At 44.3% G+C, this 18,366-nt stretch overlaps 1 protein-coding gene across 1 annotated transcript in view; it reads left to right on the top strand.

Annotated features, from left to right (window-relative positions):
- Nucleotides 1-18,366, top strand: part of LARGE1 (LARGE xylosyl- and glucuronyltransferase 1) — a 611,138-nt gene that overhangs the window by 268,057 nt on the left and 324,715 nt on the right. Inside the window, exon 3 of the mRNA XM_040345658.1 lies at nucleotides 17,476-17,771. Coding sequence (XP_040201592.1) covers nucleotides 17,476-17,771 — 296 coding nt within the window. The remainder of the gene's footprint in view (nucleotides 1-17,475; nucleotides 17,772-18,366) is intronic.

The following is an 18,366-nucleotide window of genomic DNA, read 5'->3' as shown; positions in this document are numbered from 1 at the left end:
TTAACGATGCAACAGCCGTCTTACCGGCCCACTGCTTAGCAACCATTTATGTACAGTGGTAATATAAGAACCGTAAAACGCAAAACACATTAAAAATCACATCAAAAATGCACCACTTGCTTTCCTGCAAACTACAAAACGCACTAAAAAACGCATAGGTGTGAAAGTAGTGTAAGTAGTGCTCACCTTGCTCCACCATTTCACTTGCTGCATATTGTTTTCCCTGAAACTAGAGGTACACTTAGATGAAAAATCTTTTCTTTACACCAGATGATAAATGGTCCCTATAATGGTAATTCCTAAGATAAACCCCTCATTCCCCTACTGCCTACATTACCAATAAAGATAAATGGATCTAGCACTGTGAGCAGGATGCAGTGTCCTGCAATGCTGTGTGACGCTTTGCCTCTTGGGATGAGGAAATCTGGACGGTTCTGGGCTTTGTACTGCACTTCTTACCAGACAATCAATTCCGATTGTGTTTGTCTTTAAATCAACCCAGATATTTCATCACTTTTCTCAAAGTGCTATATGGGATCAATATATATACGTTCATAAATCATCAGAACAATACTGATGCTTTATCTGCCATATGGCAGCTTGAATACATGCTAAAAGTATATTACTGTCATATAACTGAAATGTTAATGATCATAAAAAAAAGATATAACAAATTGTATTTATCATTAGGGGAATGAAATATTGGCATCTGCATTATATGACATAAAATAAAAGTGTCTGTATAGCCCAAACTTTCTTTTTTAGTTCTGGATAGGGTAGGGAAGGGTTAAAACCCATGACAGTTTATTTTTTGCTGTCTGTGTTTCATTACGGAGATTTCCCTTCACGGTTTGAGGTAATAGCTATGGTTACATAGTTGTCATCGGAAAAGGTACCCTCACTGGAAGGTTCAAAGCTAAAAAAAAAAAAAATTAAATATATTCCTCAATAGCCACAAAGCAGCACTGGAATTAAAAGGAAGGTAGGAGACACATACAATGGAGAGGCAGTTATTCCATTGCAGGGATAGGATATGGAACCCTAGGCAGGTAAAAAAGACACAATGCATCGCTGTGTTCAATAATACATATATATATATATATATATATATATATATATATATATTTTTTACCCTCAAAATAACTCAACACTCAGCCATGAATGTCTAAGCAGCTGACCACAAAAGTGAGTACACCCCTAAGTGAAAATGTCCAAATTGGGCCCAATTAGCCATTTTCCCTCCCCGGTGTCATGTGACTCGTTAGTGTTACAAGGTCTCAGGTGTGAATGGGAAGCAGGTGTGTTAAATTTGGTGTTATCGCTCTCACTCTCTCATACTGGTCACTGGAAGTTCAACATGGCACCTCATGGCAAAGAACTCTCTGAGGATCTTAAAAAATAAATTTAGCTCTACATAAAGATGGCCTAGGATATAAGAAGATTGCCAAGACTCATGGGTGCAGGTGAATGAAGAGCCCCTTCCGGCTCTGTAAACACACTCTGGGTAAAAGAAAGTGAAGCCGTCACACTCTAACCCATCCCAGCCCGATGTGTAAGGTCAAAGAAAAAACATGGCTTCAGCTTGGCTCCATCCAGACCATGCCCTCACACATTGTGTCCCGCCCACATGGCTTAGTTAGCTTAATTTCCCTACACAATACTAGAGGTTTGCTTGGAGACTGTGGACATGCTGAGAAAAATTTGGGGCATATTATGAATGAATGAGTGACTTGTATAGCGCTACACATGCAAGCTGATTCGCCTCTAGGCGCTTTTTGCAGCCAGTGTCTTCCTGGCTGGTGCGGTCATTTACGCTGTAGGATCTCGACATGCTTGGGACACACAGTCGTCCACACATATATACATATATACTGGCCCAATTTGGACAGGATCCAATTAACCTACCAGCATGTCTTTGGAGCGTGGGAGGAAACCAGAGTACCCGGAGGAAACCCACACAGACACAGGGAAAACATGCAAACTCCAGGCAGATGGTGTTTACATGAGCCTAGCAAAAATCATAGCCACATTACAAAGCAATGCTTTTATTCCAACTACAGACTGCTGGGGTCTAAAGCCTATGAACCAATAAAGAAATCGTTGTTGGAGTGCGGTCATCTGGATTGAATTATTTTCTATACACGCGGTCTGATTGGTGGATGACCAAGCGTCTGATTTTTGTCAAAAGGGCGCGTGCAGAATTTTGTCTGGCATACTAAAGTAAAGTATGCAATAATATACAATCAATATAAACTATATAAATAACTTCATCCGAAAGGTGTTTACTGATTGCCTCTATCTATTGCATAAATGTATTAACTTGTCTAAGCCTATAATTAGCTAGTCTATTAAGACTCTGATAAGCACAATAATATAAGGTTATCTATGAAAGTAAATACACTGCTGCTAGTAAAACAATATCTTTAATTTATTTCCCAAGAAAATAGGAATATGCTAATTTCACACACTAAACAGCAGAATATCAAAAATACTTATCACAATTCTCTAGACAGACTCATCTGTCTGGGCTCTGGATGGCAAAAAAGGGGCCTGAGCCTCATGGCTTAGGCCCAGGCCAGTGTCCATGAGACTCTTACAAGCCAAAAAGGAAAAAAGGGACTCTTTCTCTTGTGTATGCCCTTTTTTTACACACCCACTTGTAACCACCCCCACTTGCCTCCTGACCAATGAGATATTGCCAAGCGGTAGTCCTTCTCATTAGATTATATTACCGACCGTCTTGCCGTAGTCACCTCTAGGGGCAGCATTATCCATGTATCATCTCCAGGAGCTTGTTGCTCTTTGTCATCAATCCTCCTGGCAGCCATTGCTCTCTTTGAAGCTTGTATCACACCAGGTGGGCTTGAGCCAAGCCCTTGTTATTCTGATATACTGCAAAGCTTTGAATGTAACTTGTTACCTTACAACTTGGGACCATCTGCCTGTATGAACCAGGAACTGAGATTCCAGAACTATGGTATTAGACCATGTTGCCTTCCAACACATAGGGCCAAATCCTCAGCCAGGCGGCGTAACTTAACTTTCAGCAGTTAAGTTACACTGACTTAAAGTTTTTACCTAAGTGCCTGATCCACAAAGCACTTACGTAAAAATTTCAAGCAGTGTAACTTAAGTGCCGCCGTCGTAAGGCGTTCCTCCTCTCCGGGGGGCGTTTACAATTTAAATGAGGCGCGCTCCCGCGCCGGCCGTACTGCGCATGCGTGTGACGTAATTTTCCCGACGTGCATCGCGCAAACGTAATTGACGCCGGGCGGCTTTGTGGATTGCGACGGGACACTAAAGTTGCGACGGGTGAAAACAAAGATGCGCCGGGAAAACAAATAATTAAAAAAAAAAATGACAGCGTCACTCAGCATGCATTCCTGAGAGGGAGAACTCCATGCCAATTTTCAAAGAAAAAACCGGCATGGGTTCCCCCCCCCAGGAGCATACCAGGCCCTTAGGTCTGTTATGGGTTGTAAGGAGACCCCCCTCCGCCGAAAAATCGACGTAGGGGGTCCCCCTACAATCCATACCAGACCCGTATCCAAAGCACGCTACCCGGCCGGTCAGGAATGGGAGTGGGGACGAGCGAGCGTCCCTCCCCCTCCTGAGCCGTGCCAGGCCGCATGCCCTCAACATGGGGGGGTTGGGTGCTCTGGGGCAGGGGGGCGCACTGCGGGCCCCCCCACCCCAGAGCACCCTGTCCCCATGTTGATGAGGACAGGACCTCTTCCCGACAACCCTTGCCGTTGGTTGTCGGGGTATGCGGGCGGGGGCTTATCGGAATCTGGGAGTCCCCTTTAATAAGGGGGCCCCCAGATACCGGCCCCCCACCCTAAGTGAATGGATATGGGGTACATCGTACCCCTATCCATTCACCTGTAGGCAAAAAGTAAAAGTTAGTAAACACACAACACAAGGCTTTTTAAAATAATTTATTATTCTGCTCCGGATGCCCCCCCTGTCTTCGTTATTAGCTCAATTACCAGGGGGGGCTTCTTCTTCCGCTCTCCGGGGGTCTTCTCCGCTCTCCGGGGGGGGGTTTCTTCTTCCGTTCTCCGGGGGGGGGGCTTCTCCGGACTCCGGGGGGCTTCTTCCATCTTCTCCCCTCTTCCGCTGTTGACTCGGCGAACCCCGGTTCTTCTGCAGATGTACGGTGCCTTCTTCTTCAGCGCTGGCTGCCTGCTATGTTTGTGTGTTAGCTCGATTTCAAACAGGCAGCCGGCGCGGTCTTCTGTGACGTCAGGGTCTTCTGTTCTTCTCCCCTCTTCCGATGTTGACTCGTCGCCTGTTGTCGCTGTAATGATGGAAGCGCGCCTTGCATCCCATTTATATAGGCATCACTGTCCCATCATGCTCCGGCAGGTACCCACGTGGTGGGTGCACGTGGGTAGGCACCCACCACGTGGGTACCTACCGGAGCATGATGGGACGGTGATGCCTATATAAATGGGATGCAAGGCGCGCTTCCATCATTACAGCGACAAGAGGCGACGAGGCAACATCGGAAGAAGGGAAGAGAAGAACCTGACGTCACAGAAGACCGCGCCGGCTGCCTGTTTGAAATCGAGCTAACACACAAACATAGCAGGCAGCCAGCGCTGAAGAAGAAGGCACCGTACATCTGCAGAAGAACCGGGGTTCGCCGAGTCAACAGCGGAAGAGGGGAGAAGATGGAAGAAGCCCCCCGGAGTCCGGAGAAGCCCCCCCCCGGAGAGCGGAAGAAGAAACCCCCCCCGGAGAGCGGAGAAGACCCCCGGAGAGCGGAAGAAGAAGCCCCCCCTGGTAATTGAGCTAATAACGAAGACAGGGGGGGCATCCGGAGCAGAATAATAAATTATTTTAAAAAGCCTTGTGTTGTGTGTTTACTAACTTTTACTTTTTGCCTACAGGTGAATGGATAGGGGTACGATGTACCCCATATCCATTCACTTAGGGTGGGGGGCGGTATCTGGGGGCCCCCTTATTAAAGGGGACTCCCAGATTCCGATAAGCCCCCGCCCGCATACCCCGACAACCAACGGCAAGGGTTGTCGGGAAGAGGTCCTGTCCTCATCAACATGGGGACAGGGTGCTCTGGGGTGGGGGGCCCGCAGTGCGCCCCCCTGCCCCAGAGCACCCAACCCCCCCATGTTGAGGGCATGCGGCCTGGCACGGCTCAGGAGGGGGGGACGCTCGCTCGTCCCCACTCCCATTCCTGACCGGCCGGGTAGCGTGCTTTGGATACGGGTCTGGTATGGATTGTAGGGGGACCCCCTACGTCGATTTTTCGGCGGAGGGGGGGTCTCCTTACAACCCATAACAGACCTACGGGCCTGGTATGCTCCTGGGGGGGAACCCATGCCGGTTTGGAATTTACAAATTGCCGTGGAGTTCTCCCTCGGGAAAGCATACCAAATGCCGTCGCTTGAATGGGCCTTTACAAGGTGTGACTAACTTTACACTTTGTAAAAGCAGCCCTAGTTTTACACCAGGCAAACTAACACTTACGGCGAAAAAACTAGGCACAAAAGCTTTGAGGATCGCCCTAAGTGCTAATTTGCATACTAGAAGAGGCATTTCGACTCGAAATGCCCCCAGTGGCGGATGCAGTACTGCATCCTAAGATCCGGCAGTGTAAGTCCCTTACAGAAGTCGGATCTTCTGCCTAACTTAGGAAAACTGCTTCTGAGGATCAGTTCCAAAGTTAGAACCAGAGATACGACGGCTTACGCCGAAGTATCTCTTTTGTGGATATGGCCCATACTAACTATGTGCAAATTGTCATGAACATAGTGACGTACTATGAGTGTATAAAGAGGAAGTTCATTTCTCAAGCGCCACCCTTTGGGCTCCTTCTGCTAATTTTGTGTTAGTAGAAGTTTGGTGAGTGTTGATTCACGATTTTCAGATCGTACAAAACAAATGCCTTTTAAAATACGTTTGGCATAACTACATGCAAAGTAGCTTTATTTTTATCCCATTAAAGAAGATGAGAATTTTGACATTTCATCAATTGCCGCATCACAAATGTTAATTCTAGATTACGAACTGTAGTTTACAAGACTGAACTCTTCCCAGTCGTTCCTTGATTCCGAGCATGAGTGTTTGTACTTTCAACTTTTGTGTGACGAATTTCTGTACTGACCATCCGAAAATTAGATGTTGACTTCACATCAGACAAAAATTTTATAGCCTGTTATCCAACATTTGTCTGAAAATTGGAAAACAATTGTCTAAAGGAGCGTACAAACGGTAAGAATTTCGGACAACAGTCTGTCAAACAACAATCCCCTTCTGATTTCCATACCGTGTGTAAAAGGCTTAACGGAACGCAATGTAGGGATGGTGGGATTTTTTTATATTTTTTTAATTAAAGGGCCCAGAGGTTTCTTTTTCTTTTTATTAAGGGCAGAGCATGTGGGCAGACCCAGGGACTGTGCAGGAATCGTGGGAACCCCTAATTATTTGCACAGCAGGTTTACAGACCTGGGAACCCAGCAAAGGGATTGTGGGAACCCTGTATAATGGCCACAGCAGGTGTACACTCCTGGAAACTCGGAGCAGAGATGGTTTAAACCTCTCATATTTGTCACAGCAAATGTGCAGACCTAGAAACTCAGTGCAGGTATGCTGGGAACCCTCATAATGGGAACAGAAGGTTTGCAGACCTGGGAACTCAGCATAAGGATGGTAGGAGCCTCTAATAATGGGGGCAGCAGGTATACAGACCTGAGAACTCAGTGCAGGGATGCTGGGAGCCCTTGCAATGGGAACAGCAGTTGAGAAGACCTTGGAACTCAGAATAGGGATGGTAGGAACCCCTAATAATGGGGGTAGCATGTGTGCAGACCTGGGAACTAAGTGCAGGGATGTTGGGAGCCATCATAATGGAAACAAAAGGTGTGCAGAATGTGAATTCAGCATAAGGCCCCTTTCACACAGGGCTGTCCGTGTACGGACTCTACTTGCTCAGCGGGGATCGCTCTGTTGATTCCTTTCTGAGCCGGCAGATGACAGGTCCGTCTTTGCTCACTGTGCAGGGATGAACATGTCCGATCTCCGCTCTCCTCTATGGCGGATCGGATGTCAGCGGACATGTCACTGCTGACATCCGTTGCTCCATAGAGCTGCACAGAGCGTCCGTTCAGGTCCGCCTAAAAAACTGACAGTGTTAAAGGGACCTAAGGATGGTAGGAACCCCTCATATTGGGGACAACAGGTATGCAGACTCGGGAACTCAGCATAGTGCAAGCCCCTCATAATTTAAACAGAGGAGCAGACCCTGGAACTCAGTACAGTGGTGGTGGGAACCCCTCAGAATGTTTACAATAGGTGTGCAGGCTTGAAAATTTAGCTCAGAGATCTATCCAATAGAGATCCAAAAAGATAGATGATGTCTGGTGATTTACCCTTCTAGAATCCACCAAACTCTAAAAAATAGCTGTTTTGGAAGGATTGACCTTAAAGAGGAATTATTCTGCATTTTTTTTATAATCCAAGCAAAGTAAAATTTCAAAGCATATCCTCCTCCAATCGGCAGGAGTTGTGTGCTTAGCCAACTACAGCCAAATAAGAAATGTATTACATATTGTATTCAGGCAGCTGCGTAGTGCTGAAAATGGTTTATAGCTGTTGGCAAAGGATTTGTGTGCACACCATAATGACCAAAGAAACTGACCAACCAACGGTGAAGCTCCTGCTTGCCTGTTAACACTTCCCACAATGCACTTGCTTCCCCAGCCTTTGTTTTAAACCTTTTATAAGAATTCAGACACATTGGAGGCACATGCAGGCATTAAATGAGCGGCTTACGTCCCTTGCTCTTAATTAACAGATCAGTTAAGCAGCAAACAGCCAAATTAAAAGAGCAAAGGCTTTTTCAGTTGTACAGCTTTAATTACCAATCCGCTAGTGGCCTTAATTAACGGACCTGGCGATTTCCCCAGGGTTCAAACGAGTCGCCTTCCTCCACGCACTACAGAAAAGGCCAAGAAGACGAAGTTACAACTGATGAGGGATTTATTGTTCTCCTTTTATTTACCCTCTCACACTTTGAGTGGTTTTCTTTCCCTTTTTCTTTTTAGAAAGAGCTGACTTTGAATAAGAGGAGCGTAAAAAAATATGCTTGCTGGCAATTGTGTTGATATATACATAACATCAACCATTAATCATACTTAAAAAGCAAGGTGCCGGTATATGTATGCAGATAGTAACATTTTATGATCTCAGCACCGTATATCTTGTGGAATATGTTTGCTTTTTCACTTTCTTGTGTACATGCAGTGAATTATGAGATTATCAGTATAAAGCTTTTCAGAAAAAGGATTCGGAGTAAGGCTGTTGAAGATGAACTCGGGTCAGAATTACATTTTTGTACAATGGCTGGTGAAAAATGTACATTAATTAGAAGTCCAGCTGCCAAAAAAGCATTGCTTAACCACTTTTCTACATGTTAAAATGTGCATTTTTTGCTGGAAATTTATATAATATCCCCAAACAATTATATATTTTCTGAAAACAGAGACACTGGAGACTAAAATAGTGGTAGCCGCAATTTTTTTATGTCTCACAATTATTACGCAGCGGTTTATAAAAGGCATATTTTCAGGAAAATGTACACTAAAATAAATTTTTGTGCAAGTAAGCACAATAGTATGCCCCAATTATTTGGGGGTAAAATTTATAACCAAAACTCTCAATAGGCGCTGCTTTAAAAGCCTGTACAGGTTATCAGTTTAGAGTTAACCATAAGTTATGGCCTGAGAATTATTGCTCTCATTTTGACATTTGTGGTGATAACCTCACATATGTGGCACAAATAATGTTTATATATACGTGCTTGCCCCTATGCTTTACATTTGCATGGGGGGTGTGACAGGAGTGCTTTTAATTTTTTGTTTTATTATTTTGGTCATAACTTATTTTTTAATTTGTTTTCTTTGAATAAAAGTATTGCCTATCACAAGGGGACTAACAAGCCCTGTATGTGATAGCATAGGTAGGTGACAGGTTTTCTTAATGGAGACTTCGGGCCCCCAATGTCTCTCCTGTCCTCCACGGCAGCTAATCAAGCACATATTGCTACAGTAGCAGCGGAATGACAGCTGTGAACCTGGAAGTGAAGTAATCCATATTCCCTCCAGGTTCATTAATTGCAGGGGCATTGGGTAATGGATGTTCCTTAAACTGCTCCTGCTCTCAATATTGCTCTCAATATTGCTCTCAATATTATAGCTGTTTTCCACTTTTCCGGGCTCCTTTAGACGAGTAGGAGAGCCTGGATACCACTGTTGGCTCCAGTGGCGAGGTTGAGGGGTAGGCAACACATTTAAAGATCCCTGTAAAAGTGATTGGGCTTGTTAAGGCAATTGTTCTTGTTGGGCAAAATTCCTGCACTCTCTGGTAGTTTTGCAGCTTGACATACAGGCATACCCCACTTTTAAGTACACAATGGGACCGGAGCATGTATGTAAAATGAAAATGTACTTAAAGCGAAGCAATACATTTTTTCACTTCTAGGCTGTAGTGTGGGTGCCAGGGGCTATAGTGTGGGTACCAGAGGCTGTAGTGTGGGTGCCAGGGGCTATAGTGTGGGTACCAGAGGCTGTAGTGTGGGTGCCAGGGGCTATAGTGTGGGTACCAACGGCTGTAGTGTGGGTACCAGAGGCTGTAGTGTGGGTACCAGAGGCTGTAGTGTGGGTGCCAGGGGCTATAGTGTGGGTACCAACGGCTGTAGTGTGGGTACCAGAGGCTATAGTGTGGGTACCAGAGGCTGTAGTGTTGGTGCCAGGGGCTATAGTGTGGGTACCAGAGGCTGTAGTGTGGGTGCCAGGGGCTGTAGTGTGGGTGTCAGGGGCTGTAGTGTGGGCGTCAGGGGCTGTAGTGGGGGTGTCAGGGGAACACTCACATGTAAATAAGCTCATCGAATGCAGGGAGGGCCGCTCCAATCCATCCCCCAGACATCACGCTGTGCACAGAGGACAGTTCTGTGGAGAGGCTGGATGCCATTCTGTGGCTGACAGGGAAGCCTGGAACAACCACAGAGTGGATGTTATGTCACTGGAGGTGGGGACGCGACCAGGATACAGGAAGAGCACACTGGAACAGGGCAGCCTACGTGCTCAGAGCTTCAGTTCCGTCTAGTGCAGGTGCATGGAGCGGGAATATTTGTACTTGTGAGGCACTTTACGTACATTCGCGGGTATGTCCATACTCGCGAGTGTACGTAAAGTGAGTGTCCGTAAAGCGGGGTATGCCTGTACGTACCCTCCCCCTTTTCACCACCTTAATCTCCTTAATATAGGAGATGAAATATCAAATCCTTTTAGCTCTACTGAGTGTTCAAAATCCTATACATTCCTATTGGTCAGTAAAGCAGCCCATCATAGTGATAGGAATAAGAATGTATTGAAACAGCCCAATAAAGTTCCGTCTTGTTTTATTGTTTTTCCAATTTGTACAAGAAGGCAAACAGTACAAAGCTTCAGAATCACATTGTGGCAAACATTGGAAATTTTAAAAATGTGGTTTACGGAAAAAATTATTATGGGAGGTACACAGAGATACGAACACTGCCACTATCTAGGTTGTATACCCTACATATAGAATTTATATACAGTATATCACAATAGGTCCATGAGAGATTTATTACAGCAATAACTGACCATCATTTCGTCCAATAAAAGGGAGGAACAAAAACGGGTCAAAGGCAGAAAATATTAAAGAATTAGATCAGGGCAGATGGCATCTACCATAAGGAAGGGTGAGAGCGGGAGAAAAATGGGGAGCACAGGGGATAGAAGGGGAATGAAGGATTTCCCCCACCCTCCACCATGGCCGAAAAAAGTTGAAAAATATATTCAAGAGGATGCCACAACTTGAAATTCTGATGAGTTACAAAATATCACCCAGGGGGCCCACATACTTGTGTGCCGGTCCAGCCTATCACATTCTTCTACTAACAGGTGCTCTAAGTCCTTTATAGAATCTAATTCTTTACCTAATTCAACACCTATTCCATTAGGTTAGGTACCTTGGTGGATCGCCAATGAGGGGAGCATAGATAGCAGAGTTATTTGTGGAGTGTTTGGTATGGTTGTCCATGTTATGTTAAGATACATTTATAGAGTAGATTCCCAGAATCTTTTAATTGGGACGCCTTCAGCCCAGTCATGGGTCATATGTTATCCTGGGTTTAGGCTTCACCAGCATATATCATTGAGGGATGGATAGATGTAAGATATCTGTTCTCCTACACTATTAAGAATTTTGAAATTATTTTCCTGAGGTGTGCTGGCAATAGAGAGTTTAAGTGAAAGGATGAATGCCTTCTCCCAGTTCTCAGATTCCAATTGAGTATCTAATTCCTTCCCCCATGTAGCCATGTATACAAGAAGATCTGGGTGCGAGAGAGCAGACAAAATAGAGTAAATTTAAGATATTGAGTGGAGAATCACAAAGTATGTTTTCAAAGGATGCGGCGGGATGTTAACCTTTGCTTGTTTAGGCATTGATTAGAGAAAAGAGCTATTAAAAAGTCACCTACCTGGTCCATGTGTGCCCAAAAAAGGTTCTGTCATACTTGCCGATCTTGATCCAGCATTGTGCACAAGAGCAGCCGTCCGTTTGCTCTCTCCCTCCTCACTGGACAGATTGATAGCAATGGGAGCCATTGGCAGATTCCTACCTTTTGTTATTCTGAAGAAATCCCTGTGTGTTTGTCTGTGTCTATGTGGGAAAATGAGTCTGGAATGGTTTCATAATTATCAGTCAGCTTCAGCATCTGCAGGGCACTAATGAGGAAAGCTGCTGGGCCTGCATCCCTTTATATGTGTTTCTATTAGGAGTATCTCACCAAAACAATTTTTTGTTGCAAGGGATACCTGAAATCTGACTTGTATCTTAGTGTAGACTTCTGGAAAAATCCGTGAGCCAATCACATAAGCAGGATTTTTTTTTTTTTTTGAGGGGGGGGGGGGTTATTTTGAGTAGTTAGGATTAGGTCCATTATACTTGTGTGTTTTCCTTTTTTGTCTATTTTAATGTCATTTGTACACTGTCACTTTAATTTTTTTTATTCTGCTTTTTCGTTCTTTAGTCTGTTGCTTAATTATTTATAAGAGAAAGAAAAAAAATTATGATAATGAGGGACCATTTTTTTGACACAAGAACAAGTCCAGGATAGTTGAAAGGAGCTTACATAATCCTCAGAAGCCATTTCAAGCCCACTACACTCTTTCAAACCACCACAAAGCTCCTTAAAGCTGCATTCTGAACAGCTAGATCCACTGTTGAAATGCTTGTTTAAAAACGGTTTTACCTGCCAAAGGATTTGTATTTCTGCCCAACTAGTCCTGAGATTTACATAGGTCTGCACCACAGCACAGCCCTGCCCAATATAGGCGCTGGCCCGATCTTCCTCTGCAGTACTTTGGACAATGAAAGGCAAAGCAGCAGACTAATCAGTTTTTTTCACACACTGCTTACTTTCACCTCTTGCCAGCATGCTCCTTGCACTGCAAGACATTACTTTCTTGTTTTGTTTTGTTGTTTCTCCCTCTTCCAGCCTGCGCTCTGCTGTGCAGTTATACCAAGTCATATTCAGATACTTACCCTGTTTGCATTTAACCAGCTCCCCGCCGCCATATAGACAAATGATGGGGTGGGATGCTTTCTTGTTCTGGGATGACGTTGCCCCAGTCTTTCCTGCGTGGGGCACGCAGCACGGCGATCATGTACGTGCTGTGTCCCTGGGACACGGCGCGACCCCGATCTCGGTAAAGGGCCAATGATGCCTCTCTTCCTTACCCATGTCCAATCACAGCTGATCACATGTAAACAAGGAAGTTGACTCTTCTCATCTCACACTGACAGTGTGTGAGGAGAGGCGAGATGATCAGCGGTATTTCCTCACAGGGGAGACCTGTACAGATAATCAGGACACTGATCATCATTAACAGTGCTCAGCAATGATGCCAGTCAGTGCCCATCAGTGATGCCAATTTGTGATGCAAGTCAGTGCTGATTTCAGTGCCCATCAGTGCCGCCTATCATTGCCCATAAGCACTGTCTATCAGTGCCCATTAGTGCCACCTATCATTGCTTATCAATGCTGCCTATCAGTGCCCATCAGTACTGCATTTTAGTGCCGCCTCATCAGTGCCTATCAGTGCCCATCAGTGCAGCCTATTAGTGCCCATGAGTGAAGGAAAAAAATGACTTATTTGTATAATTTTCTGATAGAAGAAAAACTTTTTTTATCAAAAATTTCGGTCTTATTTAGTTTGTTTGCAAAAAAAAAAAAAAACAGCGGTGATTAAACACCACCAAAAGAAAACTCTATTTATGTGAAAAAAATTAAAATTTTATTTGGGTACAGTGTTGCATGACCGCGCAATTGTCATTCAAAGTGTGACAGCACTAAAAGCTGAAACTTGGCCTGGGCAGAAAGGGGGTAAAGGTTCCCTGTATTGAAGCTGTTAAAAGAATACACACACACATTTATAAATGTATTAACAAGTACAGAGCTTCATTACTTTGTGCCTTTTTTTATCTGCCCAGAGTTAATTTCACCTTCAATGCATTTTGCCAAAATCCTCAAATTTTACGGAAATGTATTGACTTTTCTCTGAAAATATCAGTACAAAGGGACACATTTGAATTTCTGTCACCCATTACAGTCACCTCAAGTCAGGCTTGTTGCCAATGGTGCTGCTTATTGACAAAATGTTCAAGGTAACGGGCTGTTGCAGACTGAGCAAAGTATGCATGCTTTTCTAAGGAGTTTGGCCTAACTAAGATATCCATGCATGTACCATAGGAAATATCTATATTGGTCTTAGTTACATAGTAGGTGAGGTTGAAAAAAAGAAAAGTCCATCAAGTCCAACCTATGTGTGTGATTATATGTCAGTATTACATTGTATATCCCTGTATGTTGTGGTCGTTTAGGTGCTTATCTAATAGATGCTCCCCACTGAGACCACCACCTGTGGAAGAGAATTCCACATCCTCACTGCTCTTACAGTAAAGAGGTTAAGCCTCTTTTCTTCTCATTTTAATGAGTGACCACCGCAAAAAAAGTTGTATCCCTGTTGTGGGGTCACCAGTACGGTATTTGTCAATTTAAATCATATCTCCTCCAAGCTTCTCTTCTCCAGAGAGAATAAGTTCAGTGCTTGCAACCTTTCCTCATAACTAATATCCTCCAGACCATTTATTAGCTTTGTTGCCCTTCTTTGTACTCTCTCCATTTCCAGTACATCCTTCATGAGGACTGGTGCCAAGAACTGGACCGCATACTCTAGGAGTGGCTGGACCAGAGTCTTGTAGAGTGGAATTATTGTTTTATCTCTGGAGTTAATCCCCTTTTTAATGGATGCCAATATTCTGTTTGCTTTGTTAGCAGCAGCTTGGCATTGCATGCCATTACTGAGCCTATCCTCTACTAGGACCCCCAGGTCCTTTTTCATTCTAGATTCCCCCAGAGGTTTAACCCCTAGTGAGTACATTGCATTCATATTTTGGCCAAGTGCATTATTTTACATTTTTCTACATTAAATCTCATTTGCCATGTAGTTGCGCACCCCATTAATTTGTTCAGATCCTTTTGCAAGGTTTCCACATCCTGCAGAGAAGTTATTGACCTGCTTAGCCTAGTATCATCCGCAAATACAGAGATTGAACTGTTTACCCCATCCTCCAGGTCATTTATGGACAAATTAGATAGGATTGGTCCCAGCACAGAACCCTAGGGGAACCCACTTTCTACCCCTTACCATTTTGAGTACTCCCCATTTATCACCACCCTCTGAGTTTTCAATCCATGTACTCACCCTATGGTCCATGCCAACGGACCTTATTTTGTACAGTAAACGTTTATGGGGAACTGTGTCAAATGCTTTTGCAAAAATCCAGATACACCACGTCTACGGGCCTTACTTTATCTAGATTGCAACTCACCTCCTCATGGAAGGTTAATAGATTAGTTTGGCAAGAATGATTCTTCATGAATCCATGCTGATTACTGCTAATGATACCGTTCTTATTACTAAAATCGTATATATAGTCCCTTATCATCCCCTCTAAGAGCTTGCATACTATTGATGTAAGGCTAACTGGTCTGTAATTCCCAGGGATGTATTTTAGGCCCTTTTTAAATATTGGTGCTCCATTGGCTTTTCTGCAATCAGCTGGTACGATTCCAGTCAGTAGACTGTCAGTAAAAATTAGGAACAATGGTCTGGCAATTACTTGACTGAGTTCCCTAAGTTTCCTTGGGTGCAAGCCATCTGGCCCCGATGATTTATTAATGTTAAGTTTCCCAAGTCTAATTTTAATTCTGTCCTCTGTTAACCATGGAGGTGCTTCCTGTGATGTATCATGAAGATAAACACTGCAGTTTTGGCTACTGAAGCCCCCCGATTCCCTCGTAAAGACTAAGGAGAATAATAAATTCAATACTTTCGCCATCTCCCCATCCTATGTATCCAGATGTCCTTCCTCATTATTTATGAACATTTAGGAACTGGCGAGCCTCAGACGAATGTGTGGCTCCCTCCGCCCAGTCTATGTCTGGATAATTAAAATCAACCATTATGATAACACTTCCCATCCTTACTGCTAATCCAAATTGTGATAGGAGGTCTGTCTCCCCCTCCTCCCTCAGGTTAGTGGGCCTATAGCATACTCCCAGTATTATTCTCCTCTTAGCTTCATCCCTTTGGAGCTCTACCTATAAGGATTCCAACTCCTCCCTAGCTCCCTTAGTGATGTCATCTCTCACATTCACTTGTACATTATTCTTGATATATAGACACACCCCTCCCCCTTTTTTTCCTTCTCTATCCCTGCGCTCACTATCTTTACCTCTGGACCCTCCCCCCGTCGCCTAGTTTAAAAACCTCTTTAACTGTTTGGCCATCTTCACTTCCAGTCGATCTGCACCCTCCTCATTTAGGTGCAGTCCATTCCTTCTTTAGTACTGGTGACCGACTGAAAATTCGGCCCAGTCCTCCAGGAACCCAAACCTCTCCATACTACACCAGCTTCTCAGCCACTTGTTTACTTCTCTAATCTACCTCTGCCTTTCTACTGTGGCTCGAGGTACCAGTAGTATTCCTGAGAATACTACCTTGGAGGTCCTTTTCCTCAATTTAGCTCCAAAGTCCCTGTGACGGTCACCACCGTTTACGATATTCCCAATCCATCGCGCACGTCAGCTTTTTCGACAAGTCAGCAGACATCAGACACTATCCATCTAATTTCCCAGAATAACGAGACATACGCTCTGTTACTGGTTTCAAAATGTATGACCACTTTTGATGGGATCTTCGCTTTCTTATATACAGTATAGCATGTTTCAGTTAATCACAGGGACAAAGAACTCTCCACCCACACATCACACAATGGGGCTTCAATCACATTCTTCTAGACAATGACATTCAGTTGAGTCAATCATCCCCCAGACGTCCCGTCTCCTAATTAGAGGGGTTAATTACTACAGCTTGACAAGTCACATTCCACATATAAAACAGTATTAGCATACATAATGAGAGGTCTTAGGAGCCAGGCTGACTTAACAGCTAAAAGCTAGACATCTGACCTTTATGGACTGAATTAGCATCTCACAATGGAATGTCTAGGAGCAGCCCCAATTAACACCTCAAAAGCATGTGTCCTCACATTGAATGAAAACACTCCACTGACCTGGTGGGGTCAGAATAACCACTTGTAATATCTCAAGATATCCTGCAACATGAATTATCAGTAATGTCCCATCTCATGTAATTTATAATTAATATTTCTTAGTCACCCTATGCCCAAAAGGGGCACAGGATGACCCTAGATCCAAGAGTCATTAGTGACGCTGGCACAGGAGTACCCCTCATCCTTCAAAAGTCTCTGGGTGTCATGGGTCATTCTGTTACAGTCCCTAAAATCGTTCTTTAGGACACTTCATCTGCCTCTGACTTTGTCATTGGTGCCAACGTGCACTATGACAGCGGGGTCTTCCCCAGCCCCTTCCAGTAATCTGTCCACTAGATCCGTGATGCGCTGAACCTAAAGCGGTTTTTCAGCCTAGAAATAAAAAATTAAAAGTCAGCAGCTCCAAATACTGAAGCTGCTGACTTTTAATAATAGTTTTTTTAACTGTCCAGGGATGCAGGAGGAGGCAGACTCCCATTTTGAAGCTCCGCTTTAACCTCTTGCAACCACGTAACACACATGTGGGGTGTCATGGAGGGTGGGCCGTACATATATATCCATGACAGTCCGAGGTTTGAGTGCTGAGTCCCTTCCCTTCTAGTTTTCAGGAGAACATATAATGAGACCTTGACCTTATTTTGAAATTATAACTCTTTTTGTCTGTCTATGGCTTCAATGTTTTCATTGACCTGGAATCAGCCTACAACCAGTGAAGTCTGAATTTTGTTTCTGTTCTCTCTGCAATGTCTCCATTTCCTGATATCTTCTGTCCATTATTTGCAGATGGAAAGGCCGTCTCCCTGTCTCCGCTGGACACCCAGCCTCACAGTCCTCGTTATTCCTCCTCCGGTCAGCGAGAGAGCCTGGAGGTGCGTGTACGGGAAGTGGAGGAGGAAAACCGTGTCCTGCGCAAGCAGCTTAGTCTGCTCCAGAAAAGTGGCACTTCACATCGCCTCAGCAACCGCTCCAAAACCTACTCCATGGAGGAAGGGACCGGTGACAGCGAGAGCCTGCGAGCAGGAATCGTGGCTGGGAACAGCTCCGAGTGTGGCCAGCAACCAGTGGTGGAGAAATGCGAGGTATTACTAATAAATTATTAATTTATTTTACTCATTTATATAGCCATGATTATACAGGCATACAAGGAATTTGTTTTTGGTTTAAAAGTTTAAAGCCTAAGTTTAGTAAAAATAATAAAATAAATCAGCACAAGGGAGATTACTTACTATCAATCCGATGTGTCCCTTGTGCTGTTGGCTCCTGCATTAGTTAAAATCTTCCTGCTCGGATCCACACCTAATGCTGTCATCTACTGGTGCGGCAAGGGCTAGTAGAGCTTAGGGACCTGTCATATTCACTCATTAAGAGTTCCGACTATGCCTGCCCTTTCAGCCCACCTCATCATTCATAGAAGCTATACCAGGGGTAATGAATTAAAATTCACGAAGGTCCAGCAGAGATCTGACTCACATGTTTGATTCTTATTGGCACCTCTGTGCATTGGCAAACGCAGCACATTTTTGTGAGTGTCAAACCACAAGGTACCACAGTTCTATTCAGCTTAATACGGCGCAGTTTAAAAAAGGGTCATTGACTTCTTTCTCTGTGTTTCTGCATTTAAGGCAGCCCACTGAAATAAATGGGCCACCTACACGCAGAGCGCAGTAAAGTGAA

The sequence above is a fragment of the Rana temporaria genome, chromosome 3 (genome assembly GCF_905171775.1).
Source record: "Rana temporaria chromosome 3, aRanTem1.1, whole genome shotgun sequence".
In the NCBI taxonomy this organism is placed as follows: Eukaryota; Metazoa; Chordata; class Amphibia; order Anura; family Ranidae; genus Rana; species Rana temporaria.
The sequence above is the reverse complement of the archived record's forward strand: the minus strand, read 5'-3'. Positions and strand labels throughout refer to the sequence as shown.